The sequence below is a fragment of the Ictalurus furcatus genome, chromosome 15 (assembly GCF_023375685.1).
Source record: "Ictalurus furcatus strain D&B chromosome 15, Billie_1.0, whole genome shotgun sequence".
NCBI classification, from domain to species: domain Eukaryota; kingdom Metazoa; phylum Chordata; class Actinopteri; order Siluriformes; family Ictaluridae; genus Ictalurus; species Ictalurus furcatus.
Window position 1 is genome coordinate 1,787,380 of NC_071269.1, and position 17,409 is coordinate 1,804,788.

At 38.6% G+C, this 17,409-nt stretch overlaps 1 protein-coding gene across 5 annotated transcripts in view; it reads right to left on the reverse strand.

The window, feature by feature from the left end:
- Positions 1 to 4,740: 4,740 nt before the first annotated feature.
- nfatc2a (nuclear factor of activated T cells 2a) overlaps positions 4,741 to 17,409 on the reverse strand; it is a 29,593-nt gene continuing 16,924 nt past the window's right edge. For 3 of the 5 annotated variants that reach the window (XM_053642965.1, XM_053642964.1, XM_053642962.1), the window contains exons 7-10: positions 16,021 to 16,076; positions 15,381 to 15,513; positions 14,554 to 15,249; positions 4,741 to 7,654 (exon numbers count right to left, since the gene is read on the reverse strand). In XM_053642965.1, the coding sequence (XP_053498940.1) occupies positions 7,599 to 7,654; positions 14,554 to 15,249; positions 15,381 to 15,513; positions 16,021 to 16,076 (941 nt within the window). In that variant the 3' untranslated portion in view covers positions 4,741 to 7,598. Of the gene's footprint in view, positions 14,414 to 14,553; positions 15,250 to 15,380; positions 15,514 to 16,020; positions 16,077 to 17,409 lie in introns of all 5 variants that reach the window. The other 2 variants (XR_008387874.1, XM_053642963.1) reach the window with 2 other exon arrangements.

Here is a 17,409-nt window from a genome sequence, read left to right on the forward strand (position 1 = left end):
ATTCTGAATAAGCTGGAAACGAGAACTCGTTTTTGGACGTTGTTAGCATCCCAAACTGCTGAGGAAATTTGGTAATAGCATCCTGTTAACCGGTATGTAGTATGCATTCAAGTGATATGTAACTGGAAAGCTGAGCCTGGTGTGTGCCAAGAAAACATTCACCACACAAGTACATTGCCAACAAGCAACATTGACACAAGGATTCATGCTGGTTACACCAGATTGTGGCGATATCACAGCATGAATTGAAACGAACTGTTTTTGCAGAATGCAGTCATCCAGTTTTGTTGATCACATACCCAATGTATCATCAACAGTCCTAAATGCAATCATGGTCTAGCCCAGGGGTGGGCAATCTTATCCGGAAAGGGCCGGTGTGGGTGCAGGTTTTCATTCCAACCAAGCAGAAGCCACACCTGAATCTATTGAAAGCCAAGATCGACTGATTAAACAGGTGGAATCAGGTGCGCCTCCTGCTTGGTTAGGATGAAAACCTGCACCCACACCGGCCCTTTCCGGATAAGCTTGCCCACCCCTGGTCTAGCCCTTATTAATTTAACCCTCCTAATGTGTTGGAGAAAAAAGTTACATCCATTATGTTATGGTTAAACATGACTTCCACTGTTTAAATACACACAAAACCAACAAAGACCAGCTTAAAACCGTAGACCTTTATTATGGCTTGCAAACCATAAGAAGAAATATTTGCATATAAGTTCATGACGCTAAATGATGAAAGTTAAAAAAAAAAAAAATTCAAAGAGAAAAAGAGAGTATTTCAGTATAACCAGTATTTCAGACATCTCAAATATTTCCCTATAACATAATAAGAGGGTTAAAAAAAAAAACAACAACAAAAAAAAATTTATTTATTGGGGATTTCCATTTATCTGACAGTACGTTAAAACATTGACAGGGCATGAAGACAAACCACAACTGACAGGGAAAAAGAAAAAGTTGAAATAGATTTTGCATAATAATAATGTAATAGTATATATAATAATAATAATAATAATAATTATAATAATAATAATAATAGTAATGTAATAATGTAGCCTATAAGCATCTATTTTAACTCATCTTTCACCTTATACCACAGTTTAAATAATCTAACTAGATCAACAAAAGAACATAACATATTACTAAAAGTCAACCTTCGTGTTACTTAACTGGAGTAATAAAGCTAAAATACCATCTTTTCTCTGTATATCATTTAACTAATAAAGTAAACGGAGTTGTAATATTCAGCTTAGCTGTTAGACATTCAAAGAATATAATGTCTAAAAACTACTGTAACCACATTTCCTTTAACTGAATACCTGACTCATACCATTTTTTTAAAAAAAATAAATTTTATTTTTCACCTGTTGGTCCAAGGAGTAAGAGTCACTTTCCTATGCAAGCTGAGCGGAAGAAATTCCAGATCAGCAACAGCTCAACAACAGCTGGACACACTGGTGACTTTTTACCGAAGACTTGTAAGCAGTTCTGCTACGAATGAACGTGCACACTATGCTGTATGGGTATTCTCCAGAAACAACTATCAAACATAAGGATGTCAAATATATACAAAGCTTATTAAATGAAAAAGAAAAGTTCAAAGCAGCAAAGTAATATGTATAACAAATATATATATATATATATATATATTTTCCCTATATTCTTTAACTAAAAAAAAAACAAACAAACTCAAACTGTATGAATGTACACTAGACGAATTTAGATCAGTAAACTCAAATACTCATTTCCTCCTCACAAAATGACATACCAGAGACAACCAATGGCTTTAGGTTTTTAGCTTAACAAACATTAAACACCACGAACCATATAGTGTGGATTTAACAACTTAAACCCTTTTTTTGTGAACAACATGGTAGCATTTCCTCTCGTTTCCTCTGATCAAGCCGTACTCAAACAGATTTATTCGTAAATCTGTTTACACAAGAAATTTGGTGTTCAAGAAAACCACAAAAAAAAAAAACATTTGTATTCTACTCGTGCTTCTGAGTGCGTTTAAATGTAGGCCTAGTAGACCGATTAAAGTAAACCTTGAGTTGATCGACTTCAGATCGTATAATTTGCATGGATAACTGCACTTTTATGTATGCGTATACTTTTATGTTTGTGCTACCAGCTGTCTGAGTTCTGTGGGTGTCACTAGATGCAAAAGAGCTGTTTCGCTAACACACTTCACGAGCGATCAACATATTCACACCAGTACGAAGAAAATCAGCCTTTCTGAAACTTTCAAATTGTTAAAAAAAAAAAAAAAAAAAGGGAATTTTCAGTTTGGTTTGGCTCAAGGAAATATTTACACAAAACTTTACTAAAGGATCAATAAACAAGGCCCATTGTTTGGTCAAAGTGGGAGTCGTCATCTTGTGAAAATTGAACTCCGATCGTACGCAGTAGATATGGCCGGTCGGACGGTGTGCCCATATTGGTGATGGACACTCTTGTTCATGTCGGGAGGGGCATGCAAATTGGCACGTCGGCTGACTCAAAATGGCTAGTATAATATTATTATGTCAAATCCTAATTTGAATCCTGCCTCCACCCAATGGACGTGGAGTTTTCATGTTCTCCCCATGCCTCAGGGGTTTTCTCCGGGTACTCTGATTTCCTCCCCAGTCTAAAGACATGCGTTGTAGGCTGATTGGAATTTCCAAATTGTCCATCGTGTGTGAATGTGTGTGCGATTGTGCTCTGCAATGGGTTGGCACCCTGTCCAGGTGCACAGAGTTCCCTGGGATAGTCTGTAGGCTTCCCTGCAAACCTGTGTCGGATAAGCAATACAGAAAATGGATGGATGGATGGAGTCATGACAGACTGAGTTACCATTTGCTAGCTAGCTGACATTATTCATTATTTTAATCAAAGCAAAGTGAATATAAGTAGCTAATTTACCGTTCCAACTGAAAACAAACAGTTAACAGCAGTAAACATCACATTGAACACAACATATTTTTTAAAGGGGGGAAAAAAAATCATGATTTTCATCTCGCCCTGACACCTGCAGTAACTAAAACACATTTATCATAAGGAAAAACATCGGGGGAGCTATAACGTTAACTGAACTCAAAAACAACAGAACACTAGTCCCACAAAAATAATTTGTGAAGATTTAACTCAAAATGTAAGTTTGGCTCCTTCTCCATTCACCAGCATGGGAATGAGCAGGGTTTAAAATGGTACCGCAGGCAGCCACTAGAGGGCCTCAGAGACATTTTGCCTTTGAATCCCTGTTACGACATCCACTCCCAGTGGAACATCTTGAAAAGAACCAATGCCATTCTCATCCTTCAAGACATAAATATTCTTTCTGGCAATGGGGAATCCAGTTAGGATCCAAGCAGTAAGAAATAGTCATGCTGAATGGGAGACGAGTAGAAGGACAATAAGCCTTAGGTTGGTCATCCAAAAAATGATGCATAGCTTGTTCTAATGCAACATGTGACTAGTGAGCATAAGGAGTTTCTGATGCAAACAGTGATTGACAGACCCTCCTCCTATGTTCCTGACCACTATAGTCTCCGAGCTGCAGCATTCCCCTTCTTCAAAACAGCATCTGTGCCTCTCCACTACCCATGATCCTTAGCCTTCATATAATCCAGACTCTCAAACCAACATGCTGAAGTCTTGCTATCTAGCCTTTATATTTGCCAATCTAATTCTGTGGCTTCATCATGTCGTGTCTCTGACGTCTGTGGTTTTAAATATGATCTGATACAGCCGGTTTGTTTGCTTCAACTTATTTTAATAAAAACCCAAACCTGTACTTGCGTCCTGCCGTCTGCATTTCACAGTTTAATGTTTCCAGTATCAAGAACATTACTTTTGGCAAAGATGAACAGAAATGATGTTGATATTTTTGAAATTAGAATATATATATATATATTTTTCGTTTCACATGATGGTGTGGCGAAACAGATTTGAGATGTTTTACAGAATGAAGGCATTTTGAATATAAAGTGAGTGGGTTTCCTGGCCCTAGTCACTACACATCACTAACTCCTCTACATCATGCTGACTTTGTGTAATGACTGTAACACAATTTGTCTGATTAAATTTACATTAATCTTCATATCCTAGTCATGCGAACAACAGCATTATCTGTACTGTGGAAGTGATGTCATATTCAGAGACATCCTGAACAGTGGGTTCATTCAGGCTCCTCTCTCACTCTCTCTCTATCTCTCTCTCTCGCTCTCTCTCTCTCTCACTCACTCTCTCACTCTCTCTCTCACTCTCTCTATCTATCTCTCTCTCTATCTCTCTCACTCTCTCTCTCACTCTCTCTCTCACTCACTCTCTCACTCTCTCTCTCTATATATATCTCTCTCACTCTCTCTCTCTCTTTCTCTCTCTCACTCACTCTCTCTCTATCTCTCTCTCTCTTTCTCTCACTCATTCACTCTCTCTCTATCTCTCTCTCTCTGACTCACTCACTCACTCTCTCTCTCTCTATATATATATCTCTCACTCACTCTCTCTCTCTCACTTACTCTCTCTCTCTCTCTCTCTCACTCTCTCTCTCTCACTCATTCTCTCTCTCTCTCTCTCACTCTCTCTATCTATCTCTCTCTCTATCTCTCTCACTCTCTCTCTCACTCTCTCTCTCACTCACTCTCTCACTCTCTCTCTCTCTATATATATATCTCTCTCTCACTCTCTCTCTCTGTATCTCTCTCACTCTCTCTCTCTCTTTCTCTCTCTCACTCACTCTCTCTCTATCTCTCTCTCTCTTTCTCTCACTCATTCACTCTCTCTCTATCTCTCTCTCTGACTCACTCACTCACTCTCTCTCTCTCTATATATATACATATCTCTCACTCACTCTCTCTCTCTCTCTATCCCTCTATCTCTCTCTATCTCACTCACTGTCTCTCTCTCTCTATCTCTCTCACTCACTCTCACTCTCTCTCGCTCTCTCTCTCTATCTCTCTCACTCTCTCTCTCTCTCGCTGTCTCTCTCTCACTCTCTCTCTCTCCCCGTTTCTCTCTCTCACTCACTCTCCCTCTCTCTCTCTCTGTTAAAGACCGTGCCAAAAATGAGATTCCAAGGTAAGCTATCAGCTGCAGTATTTGAGGAATAAATACATCAAGAGAAAGATATGATGAGCTTAAATTTTTTTTTTTCTTTCCAAATATTATTTGTTTGCTGCATGACTTAAGGCATGACAAATGGAAACAATTCTTCGATCAGATTTATTGCTTATGTTCTTGACAGACATGAACTATTAAACATTCACCACATGGCTGTATTAAGTAAAACTGGCAGGTATAAAGCCTTTATATGAAGCTTAGAAAAGATATAACTTTCCCTCTTTGGCAAATATTGGCATTATCTTATATTAATCTAGTAAAATAGCTGACATATTTTGCAGTTCATATATTATTACTACAACCATGGTTACATGAAGGTAAATGACAAGAAACCAATCGAGTTGGTTCATAAAATGATTCGTCTCTAAGGATAAAGCTTTTTCCTCTACTTCCGATTGACTAGTCATAAAACGTTATAGCGTAGAAGTAAAAGAAATATTTTATACATATTGAGGCAAGCATATTTACAGTTAAAAAGGAGTCTACATTCAGGGGTTTGCCATGATGTTAAGCGCACCATGCTTAGATAATGGCTCCAGTTAAAAAAAAAACAAAAACAAAACAAAAATTTAACATACAGACAGGTGAAAAAGTTCTAAATAAAGTGTTCATGAGCCGCTAGAGTAGCTTTGATGTGCCTTGGCATAGATTCTACAAGTCTCTTGAATCGTATTTAGAGGAACGAACGTTATTCATCCACGAAAAAAGTTCTCTTAATTGGTGTTTGGATGATGGTGGTGGACAGCGCTGTCTAACATGTCAGTCCAAAATCTCCCATAGCTGAGAAATCGGGTTGGGATTTACATCATTTTCATACTCATCAAACCATTTCAGGGAGCGGTCTCGCCCTTTTGTATAAGGGTGGAGTCATCCTGGAAGACACCACTCTCTCATCGGGACAGAAATGTTCCATCATGGGATAAAGCTGTTCAGTCAGTTAAGATTTCACCCGTCTGTATATATAGTTAAACGATAAAGAAATAACGTTTAAAGACGCGGAACAGTCAGAAGTATGTCAAATTTCACATGTAATATATTCCCTTTAAAAAAAAAAAAAAAAAAAAAAACAGAAGATTTTTTTGAATGAAACAAAACGTTTTTGGTTATTAAATGTGATGTACATCAACGTATTTAAAGTCTTGAATTTAGATGATAAAATATCAATTAAAACTGTCATATCATATGCTCAGCATATTATTTATGGCAAAAACCAACTCTGAGATGAAACACAATAACCATACTAGTACTTAGTAAAAAGATATATTAAAAAAAAAAAAAAAAATTGCTAACAAGGAAACTTCATGTGCAAGCCATGGATTAAAAAAAACAAAACAAAACAAAAAAAAAAACCTGCTGTAAATAGCATTATAAAAAATAATAAGAAGTCAGAGATGTAGCACTATCAATAATAGGTCGAAATACAAAGTACAAGATGGACTAGAGAACCCCAGATGATGTCAGAGTCTGAATGTAGTGCAAGACACGTTAGGCTCTGTAAAATATGAAACCGAGAATGCATTGTTCTGCTCATCTGTAAACTGCTTCCAAACTTTTGCTTACAGCTTCATAGCTAAAGGCACAAGACATCATGATATAGTTTGCCCGAGAAAACTCAATTCAGCTCTGTGTTTTTCTTCTGGACTTGGGTGTAGATATACACTATCCTCTCAGCAACCCTATAGATGCTAATGCATGTGAAGAAAATGTACAGACGGTGTAAAAATATCTCATTACGGCTGGTCAATAAAAACCCAATTTCGAGCGCAACTATAATATATAAGTCTATATAATTCACCGGCAAGGAGCGCACACTTTGCATTAAACGATTCTCGGTGAGAACAGTGCATTTCGTTGCAATTTATATATCGAGGCTTTTCTCACAATGAAAATCTGATTAGGAAAATGGTTGCGTTTTTCAAAATGAAGGACTGCAATTGATCTATTTAATTAGCTGATTATCTAAAGCATCACACGTAAACAGGGGCGTGTCTGCCTGTCTCGAATAATCTCAATCTGACGGGGAATGACGTGCAATGTTTCTGAGGATTTGACAGATACAGGCTTTCAAAATGAAGCAGATGTACTGAAGTGAGAGTTTACCAAAGTGAGCTATGAAATATGAAATCACAGAAGAATCAAATGGATTAAACTGGTTTTATCCAGTCTAAATCATTTTTAAGGCTTTGAGAGCATAAGACACCGACGAGGTCAACCCGGACTGTATTTCACGAGCAGTCACTGCTGGATTTTTGAAACTACAAGGCCTTTAAAAATGAACACACTGTTGCTTTAAAAGCTGGTTTGGAAGGTATTTGTTTGCCTGGGCTATGGAGCATAATCTACTTGGCGTCAAAAGTTTCTGAGGTCAAAAATATTTTGAATTGGAAATAATCCAGGTGCGTGCTGGTGATGGTGCCTGCAAACTGCAAACTGAACCAGAGAGAAGAAGGCACTACTGCAAGTCCCACGCATTTCCTGCGGCATCCTTTCCTTTATGTCTGTGCTCGGCCGTGCACTCCTGTCAGATCCTTCCTTATGATCTCATTAACTGAGGAAGAGAAAGAGACGAGAGAGAGAGAGACATTATGAATGTGAATGTCACATTACTTTGAGAACAAATGCATTCAAATCAATGCTCAAGAGACCTATGCTAGTTATTGTCAAGGTTAAAAAAAAACAAAAAAACAAAAAAAAACAACCTCTCATTAAAAATGAAACATACTTAATAATTGATTTGTTTAGTAAAAATATTTCCCCACATGTAGCATCTGAATAAAAATGAGAATCTTTGCTAATGGACTTATACCCCATCCTCAGCATTTCCAGGATAGACTGTAACCCTGACCAGGAAAAAGCATTTACTGAACAAGAATGAATGAATGAATTAATCTTTGCTACACTTATTGTTTGTAATAATACAGCCGTTTATTTAAAACCGCACTTACAAGAACTGGCCACCAGGGGGAGCACACCATTTTACTTTAACGTTGCCTTAGCTCACTCAGTGAAGCTCCATTTCCACTTGTTCCATTAACCTCACTAACAGGGAGGGCATACATGGAAACTTTTACAGCTTCTGCATGCTAAGAATAGCAGCAAGGTGTATGAGGTGCTTTGCATAATCCTAACACAGGAGAAGGGGAACTCAGCAGTGAAGAAATACTCTAGAACTGACTTTTATGATCCAAAACAACTGTCATGCCACAAGCATGAAATCAGGGAATGTATTTAAAAACACAGACATTCAGTTGGATTGGAAACGGGCCGGGTAAGTAATAAAACCCAAAGAAATGTTAAATAAATAAATAAATAAATAAATAAATACGTAGCATGGACCCCCTCACTCAATAAACAATTTTTTATTTTTTTTTTAAAAATAATTCTTAACTGTTAAAAATAGGCACATTATTTCAATGTGTACAATAATATTCTCCCCATGTATTGGAGCCAGAGTGTTTCCCCCCCTGAACTTTCCACCCATAGAACCGATTTTATTTATTCATTTATCAAAACTGTCCTTAGAATCCAGTTGAGATTATTTATAGGCGTCCTAACATAGTTTCCACCTCTATAACAACATTTGAAAAATCACAGCCGCTCTGGACATACTTCACAGACACCGTACGCTACAGAAGATTAACACGGTCTGTGAAGATCCGCTGTATGGATTCCCCATTTGCACGCTTTCACAATGTACACTCATTATTAAACCAAAGCAGGATAAGAGCATGCCTAATAATTTCATACCTTTAATTTCCCTCTCTGTCGAGCTATACGTGTATGCCTACTGCTGTGGCTCATCTCAGCCTCCGGACCTGTCTGATTCATTTTGTTGCTCGACTTCTGTTTGGGGCTTTCTACACTTCTGAATCACGTTATGCTGCTGCTGTGGTTAATCCCACATGCATACTAAAATGAATGCACTTCCACGAAAAGTTCACGCACAAGCATCACACTTGTTTCAGTGGATAATCTCACCTGGAAACTGCAGACTTGTACCTAAGACCTGCTGCTGTAATCATAAACGCTATGATAGTGAACACCCTTCAACACACCTGACTTTATAGTATATCATTTAAATATCTGGTATCACCCAGAAGAGGACGGGTTCCCTTGTGCGTAAAAAAATGATACGTCCGGATTTCTATAAAGCTGCTTTATGCTAATGACTATTGTTAAAAGTGCAATCGAAATAAAATCGAATTATTTGAGAAATGACAACAAGCGTTGCTGAGTCTTTGAGTGAGCCTATAGTGCGCCACATCCGACTCTTTACCTTACAACCAATGTCCCAAAATATGAATATGAACGACACACATGAGAAACTGAATTGAGTGGGGGGAAAACACATATGCTTCTTGTGACACTGCTTGGACACTTGCTTGGTTCCCTGGCCACCACTTCACAATAAAAACAGCTACAATTTGGGGTGTACCTCTCATAGTAACTGGGCAATAATGTGGCAACAAGAGCTCTGTTGCTGTATACTAAGGGAAATACTATTTGGCCGTGAATAAATAACTCATCTGGCCATATTGTCTATGTGTCTTTATTATTGAGGTGTAAGACCTAAATATGAGCCTCACTGTGTCCTGCCACTCTTCGCACCATCTTTGGTGCCAGTGCTCATGTTATGACCAGCCGGAACTGCAGCACAATGCTAAAGCCTACGTTATTACCAGTGATGCAAGGCAATAACAAGCAAGAGGCATCAGTTCCCGTTTCACAGTGTAAGAAAATAAACCGCTGTGTTGTGACAGACGTTGTGAAACGTGAACGTGACATTTACGCAAGACAGACTGATATGTCGGTTTAATTATTGATGGTGAATTTGAATATTTTATGGAAGGCAAACAAGTGGACTAGTATTTAGAACAGAAGGCAGGGCTGGAGTCATGGAGAAGCTACATACGTTTTGACTTTGACACGATGACTAATGTTTATCCGCTCAGTGTTTATGAAGCTCGCAAATCAAATGTTTACCATACTACTAAACAGGAACATCTGTCAGCCAATCAAGAAGAGATGAGTGAAAGTGAAAGCCCCTTTTGACAAACTGGGTGCCTTGTGGTGAGAGTCTACCTGGTGATCTTAATATTTCACCATTTTCCCTTTTTAGCACGGACCTGCATAAGGTCCCGTACTGTGGACAGTAAGGCAGATGGTCATATTCACGTCATAATCATTAGACAAGGACAAAACCTGCAGTAAATTATTACTATACAGGCCAGGGCAAGTGGAATACTAAAAATGTGCATTCTCAGAAAAGAAAGAGGACTAAACTGGAGTTGCCAATCGGGAAGTACCTTTATCTTTCGTACCTTTAATTTGTATCCTTCGCCTGGAAACGTGGACGGTAGTGTATCTTTTAAAAAGTGATTTAAGGTACATAATACATAATTAGTTTTCTTTAGAGTAAAGCTTTAAAGGTACACTACATGCACCGTTTTAGAGCACGACTTTTGCTCTTCAACCACAAGAGTATTAGTGAGGTCAGGTACTGACCTTAACTTCAACCCTAAAACTAAACCTAACCCTCATATTTAATGAAGATATAAAGATGATAGAAGGTAGATAGGCTTTGGCCTAATCATGGGACAGACTCGGTCCATTGTGTATATAGCAAAAGGAGGAAAAAAAATACTTCTGCATGTACCAACGATGGGTTGGTCTAAAAGCAAAAAACAAGTGAAGCATGACGTGTTAGAAATAGTGTATAAAAGAGAGTAGTTGCAAGTTCACGAGGGTAAAGTTGGGAACCTGAACAAGAATATAAAAGCCACAGAGAAGTGACAGAGATAAACAGGAAGAAACTAAACCACAAGTCTGGCCATTAGACTCTGTTTCTCAACCACGTGTCCTAGAGACCAAAAAGATAAATGAATGACACCAACTGGGAATTGAGTTATCCTGTGTATCCACCATGACCACGTCCTGTTCAATAATGGTGTAGTACAGTAAAGGGAAAGCTTAACAGGCTTTTGGCCTTAACACGGCAGAGAAAAAACTGGCAGGAATGAAGTTTATTAGTACTATCTCTCTAAGTAGAATATTTTGGTCTGTTTAATGAACAATGTGATTTATTTATTTATTTATTTTTTTCATTGATAGCATTAATTCATTTTTTTTTTTTTTTAAACCTAATTCAATAAGACGAAACATAAATGTGTGCGGCAGCCTGGGAAAACCCTTCACATCATGAAACGTTGACATTACACGCCATATTTTCTGAAATACAGTATTTTTCATTTTTGACCATTTCTTAACCACAAGAAAAGGTTCTAGCATTGTAAAGACTGATTAGCCGAAAAGTGAAAAGGAGGCGAAACTGCATTTAAAGGTGCATCACTGGTTATGTTTGTTGTGTCACATTAACATGTTTATTATATACAGCAAGCACCTATTCACCAACTTGATCGAATCGTGACATTCACTGTCTGAGGAAATCTTACTTAGTTAGCAAGGTTTCAGACATCTTTCGGCAGACTGAATGTTTTGACCACATTTGTTAAAATAGCTCCTTACCCACAGTGAAAAGATGCTCTGGTGAAATATACAGCATTTATTGTTTCTTAAAGTTGTTGCGTCAAAATATGTTAAAGGTCCATTTTCGTCATTTTTGGCCTTCTCACCCACAGTGACGTCTGACTGGTTTTCCCCGAATGCCCACATAATGTACGATAAGGGTACTATGCATATATTTGTGTATATACGCTGACTTTCTGTTTTGTGTTTAATTCCTAACTTCAGTGTGTGTGTTACCTGTCCCACCTTTTAATGAGAAACTTCTCAGTTTTTTTTCTCCGAGACATTAAAGGTAAGCAAAATGGGAGAACTGTATCTCTGGTTTGTAGGAGTAGGAATTAAAATCAAGATGCCTCCTTAACAAGCTCCACATCTGTGGACTCTTACGCATGTAAATAAACAAATAATACATTTTGTATGCGTGTTGATTTGGGTTTCCAGTATGCCCCCTAATTGAGACACTACTAATAACCACACCATTGTGACCATCCATTTCCTCAGATCCAAACATCTTTCAGTTTGTGAGGGATTCGAATGACCCGCAACTAATGTGCACCCCTTATGTGCTCTATCTAAATTACCCCATTCTGAATGTGAGATAATTTCACCTCTCTTTTGCTTCAGGGTTACAGTTCAGTCTAGAAAGGCCCAGTTATTTCCCTCACTAACGTGTACAGATATCCAAGTAGGATATAAGAAACATGTACATCCTGAAAGCCAAAAAGTACCTACACATGCATAATATATCAATTCCATTCGATTTCAGATAATAATATGAGACGCCTGGTTTAATAGCTAGTTGTAAAGAAAATGAAAGACAATTTTACATGAAATAAAAGTTATGGAAATGTGAGTAAATCTCTTTAGAAAGGTACTCATCTTCTTTGATCAGAGTGAAATATGAATCCCCACAGTTTCTGCACAACGTTTCATATCAGCGACAACCACAGAAGCCCTCATGCCCCTTGCAACGCCACTAACAAAATGAAAGATGAGAAAGACGCCCCGGATGACTCATATGAAAAGTGAGTTTGTGTGAAGGCTTTGGAGGACATCAAACACTAAAATGTTTGTAGGTGGAACCAATACCTTGACACCTCTGCACTGGCAGATAGGGGACTTTTTCAATTCTCGTCCTTCCTGTCCCATAAGACCCAGACCTTCCCATATAGTAACTGCTTGTCTGTACAGAGGGCAGTGTGAAGGTGAAAGACTATATTGAAAATACTCAAACGGCATTGTGTCTGAGTGATGAGGGAATCCCTCAAATAGGGGCTTATGACATGTCCAAAAGAAAATGATCGTTCAAACAGCGCTTCAAGATCCTCTTGTACATGAGCATGGTGACTAAAAGAAAGACACTGCGTAGACACTTGCTTGGTTCCCTGTCCACCACTTCACAATAAAAACAGCTCAAATTTGGGGTGTACCTCTCATAGTAACTGGGCATTAATGTGGCAACAAGAGCTCTGTTGCTGTATACTAAGGGAAATACTATTTGGCCATCCAGGAGAAAACTCTATCTGTAGTCCACTTTTTCCTCATCGACTTCATATTTTCCATCTGTGCCTTTTCCTGTAGAGTTTGAAACAATCGCTATCTTACTGAGTTTGCTGGCTTTCTGGAGGAGCGCAGCAGCTGCAAATAGGAATTCTGCATGCCACATTGGCAGGAGCATGTTCAGTGGAAAAAATCTTCTCGTGGGTTCCCCCTGCAGAACTGAGGGGTGTAAGGCCAAGGGGAAGCCTGGGCCAAGTATAACAAACAAAGAGGCTTTCCTCAGCCCTGCCAGGCAGCCAATTCCACTGCTCGACAATGGTTGCTATAGAACTTGTTTTGCACATCATAACAGCATCAACATATCCAAGAAATCCTCAGCTGGTTTTTTTTTTTTTTCTTTTGGGGTACCCGAGGTTGAAAAATCTCCCAGTACTTAGTCTAAATCCCTACAAAATGGCCACTACAAGAACAATATTTGCATATTTTCACAGTAACCACCGTAGATTTTTATGGTTTGGTGGCCCCTGAAATAATTATTAATGAACTGAGCTTTCACATAAGTGAAAAGAAGAGAAATCATGTATAGCAAATGATGTGTATGTATGTTATATGTAGTAAATGTGTATTATTTAGGGCTAATCTGTGAGCGAATACCATCGGGGACTATTGGGTGCGTGCCATTATGCTAAGTCACACAAAACACCTATCAACATATCAACACTTATCAGCGTGTAACCAGCAAGCTATCAGAACATGAAAAAAATCAATAAATGAAAAGTCACCAAATCTAAAATAAATCTGGAAATGTTCTTGGCACGTCTGAATTTGTAACCCGTGGGTTCAGTTCTAACTGTTTTCAGTGGATAAGCCTGTTCCTAAATGAGTCAAATCAAAAACAAACTCTGAACTAAAATGGACCAAAGAACACTCACCCTGCTGCCACTTCTGGCTATTGAGTCAGAGCTTGAATTCAAGAGCAGGAATTTGACAAATTTGAGGATGATTTTGTGAGAAGCAAAGAAATAATAAGCTAAGCTCATAATCGATGCTTAGCTTCCTTCCCAGGGGCCCAGGACTAATCTGTCCCTGGGACTAATGGAAACTTCATTCTAGACTGTGTGCTTGGGACATATACGGATGTGTGCAACATATGAGAAAACCAGAAATGGATTGCAAAGACCAGACACTCCATTGGAGAAAAGACTTGACATGCATGTTTCCTGCTATTGTTTCCCTGCTGAAATGGTCTGACGGCAGCCAACTGTTGATCTTCAAGCCTGCACTGAATAACACAGAATGGCCCCGTAGTAGACCCCTTAGACATCCTATCACTATAAGACTTTTTATGTGACATGAGCCAATGAAGTAGTGAAAATGGACAAATAAAAGTCTCAAGCCAAGATACATGGCAAACAGACTCACCATCATCCAGGTAGGCCTGGTCCAAGTTCTCCTGCTTGACAGTGACACGTCCAGGAAGAGAAGCTCTCGGTTCCTCAGCAGAGGAACATCTTTGTGGATGGACTTGCCCAGGAGGGGACCTGTCCTTTGGAAGCCTGTTTGTGTAGGGCTGTTGCTGAATGACGGTGGGGTAATGCTGGGTTTGGGGGGCTTGTGCTGGAGCTGGAGAATGTGAAGCCACTGCTGTCTGGGCTCCTTGCGGGCTGTAGCCCTCACAGTAGAGGTTCTGATGTTCCTGGGCTGGTGGAGTAATATTTTCCGCCCCTCTTAACAAGTGATGGTTGGTGGGGGAAAACTGAATGACGGGATGCTGACCAATCAAGTGGGAGGACTTGGCTGGGGAACCAGCATGGACCAGGACAGAACGATGGGCTTCTGGCACCATGACTCCCGTTTGGATGTATAAGCTAGGCCCTACATTCTTCTCAGCACGGGGATACACAATGTGCTGCTGAAAGCAGGGTTCTGAAGGGGAGATTCCTGAATGATTCTGGTGACAGGAAGCCATGTTGGCAAGTAAGCCATTATCCGAGCTGAGGACTGAACGGGGGTTGTGATGGTAATAGGAGTGTGGGGAAACTCCCATGGTCTGGGACATCATATATCCAATTTGTCCAGATTCGTATTCATCCAGTGGTTCTGTTTTGATGGAAGAAACTGTGGAATATAATACAAAAGCCATTTTTTTTAATCATCGTGTAGTACATAGATTTAGCAAATACATCTAACTAGCCTTCAGAATTGGTGCAGCGGTTATGAATTAAAAATACTTGACTTGAGCAGAGTACCTGGAAGAGGTATATACGTGAAGTGCTGAGGCTGACTGCGTTTTCGTTTCCCATTGATCACATAGAAATTCACTTTAGCGGGATGGCAGATGGCTGGGTCTCTATAAGGAGGCACTTCAATAAACAGCATGCTCTGAGAAAGAGATCAGATTTTCTCATTAGTGATTGATGTAGACAGTCTTCATTTGATTGTATGCAGTTTTCATTGATCTTGGCAGGGTTATGCCTTGAGTATCACCAAGGCAGAAGAGGTAATGCCAAATATTGTAGGAATCTCGAGTGTGCCTGAACAAAAGACTGGTAGTGACAGAAATTCAAAGTGTAATAAAGTAAAAAACAAACAAAAAAAATAACAAACAAAAAAACCCAACTGTTTGACCAACTTTGTGCCATGTATGTTTCATCATTCTAGAGTCAACTTTACACATTCACACATGTACATTATGAGGCTTGCTTTTTGAAACTGCCCAGAATTTGCACAATGATCCTTACAATGACTCTTCATTAACTCACCTACTCTTGTGACTTTTAGAAATATTCAAATATAAAGCAAAACATTAACTAAGGGGCATCAGTCAGTAAAATGGTTTTATGTGTTGTGCTGGTAGAAAGTAACATTTATGGCATTCACTGTACTTACAGACTGGCTTTTGTCTTTGTCAACTGTGGCTTCCAACTCCCAAATTTGCTGTCCATCTAGAAATGGAATAAAGAGAGAGAGAGAGAGAGAGAGAGAGAGAGAGAGAGAGAAAGAGAAAGGAAACAAGAGTTTGATTAAGGTTCATCTCAGAAAGATCAATCCACCATATAAAGTGTGTTAGTTCACCACCAAGAGCCACAAGAACATGGTCTTGGCACTGATTCTACAAATCTGGAACTGTAGTTATGAACACCATTCTTTCAAAATTGGTATTTTCATAGTGATGGTGGAAAGCTGTCCAAAATCTCCCACATCTGCTGACTGTGATGACTGTAGCATATGATTTACACCATTTTCCTACTCATTAAACCATTCAGCGAGCCCTAATGCACTGTGGATAAGGTGTGGAGTCATCCTGGATTAGACTCTCCCATGAAATGTTTCATCACAGGAGATCAAAGGTGATCAGTCAGAAGTACTGATTTGCTGTGACTCTTCCAGCTAAGGCAAAGGTAGACCCAAACCATGCCAGCAAAATCACCCCACAACATAACAGACCCACTGGGCCTATCCCATTAATTTATCACCTGTCTGGAAAATGGTAAAAATCTGTTTAAAAAAAAACAACTTAGCATGTAAACCTGGTCATGCTTATATTTGTATTGTTATTACCAGTGAGTCAGAATCCTGTTCAACAAATAAGAGTTTTAAGCAGGATATATATATATATATATATATATATATATATATATATATATATATATATATATATATATATACACTGTATTTTCAGCATTATGGGTGAATACAGGCTAGCAGAAATGTTCATGTCTATTTGATGTTTTAACCTTTTATATACAAAAGACTCACTAACACATTCTGTCATTGTTCCTTGCAACGAGTGTGTCACCTACTAATCTTTGTTATGTCCGGTGAATGATGTTTTCTCACATTTGTCTGTCAGTACCATAACTTACAGTGTCGCCTACCTCCTATGCACAGTACAATAGAAATGGAAAGATCATATCTCTGAACTCAACCGCTTCCTCTAACATGTCTGGTTCACCTGAAGGTAGAGGATAAGGTTTATCCTGTAAATTTTAATGGCATTCTGCAATGAGTTGGATATTAAATGCACTGGAAGGGTTGAGAAAATTGGGAATTTCACAAAAATGTCTAACTGCTAACATTCTTTTGAGCTTCTCTACAAACGTCCCTAAACATAATAATGCATCATGAATAGGAGCTTAGATTTCATAATTATATATGCCAACCTAAAGTAGATCTCAAAATGAATAAATTGTTTTAAAAATCCCCCGAAACAACCAAATCCAACATTCCAATAGGATTATTCATTAGGCAATAATCATTTTTGCTTTTTTTTTTTTT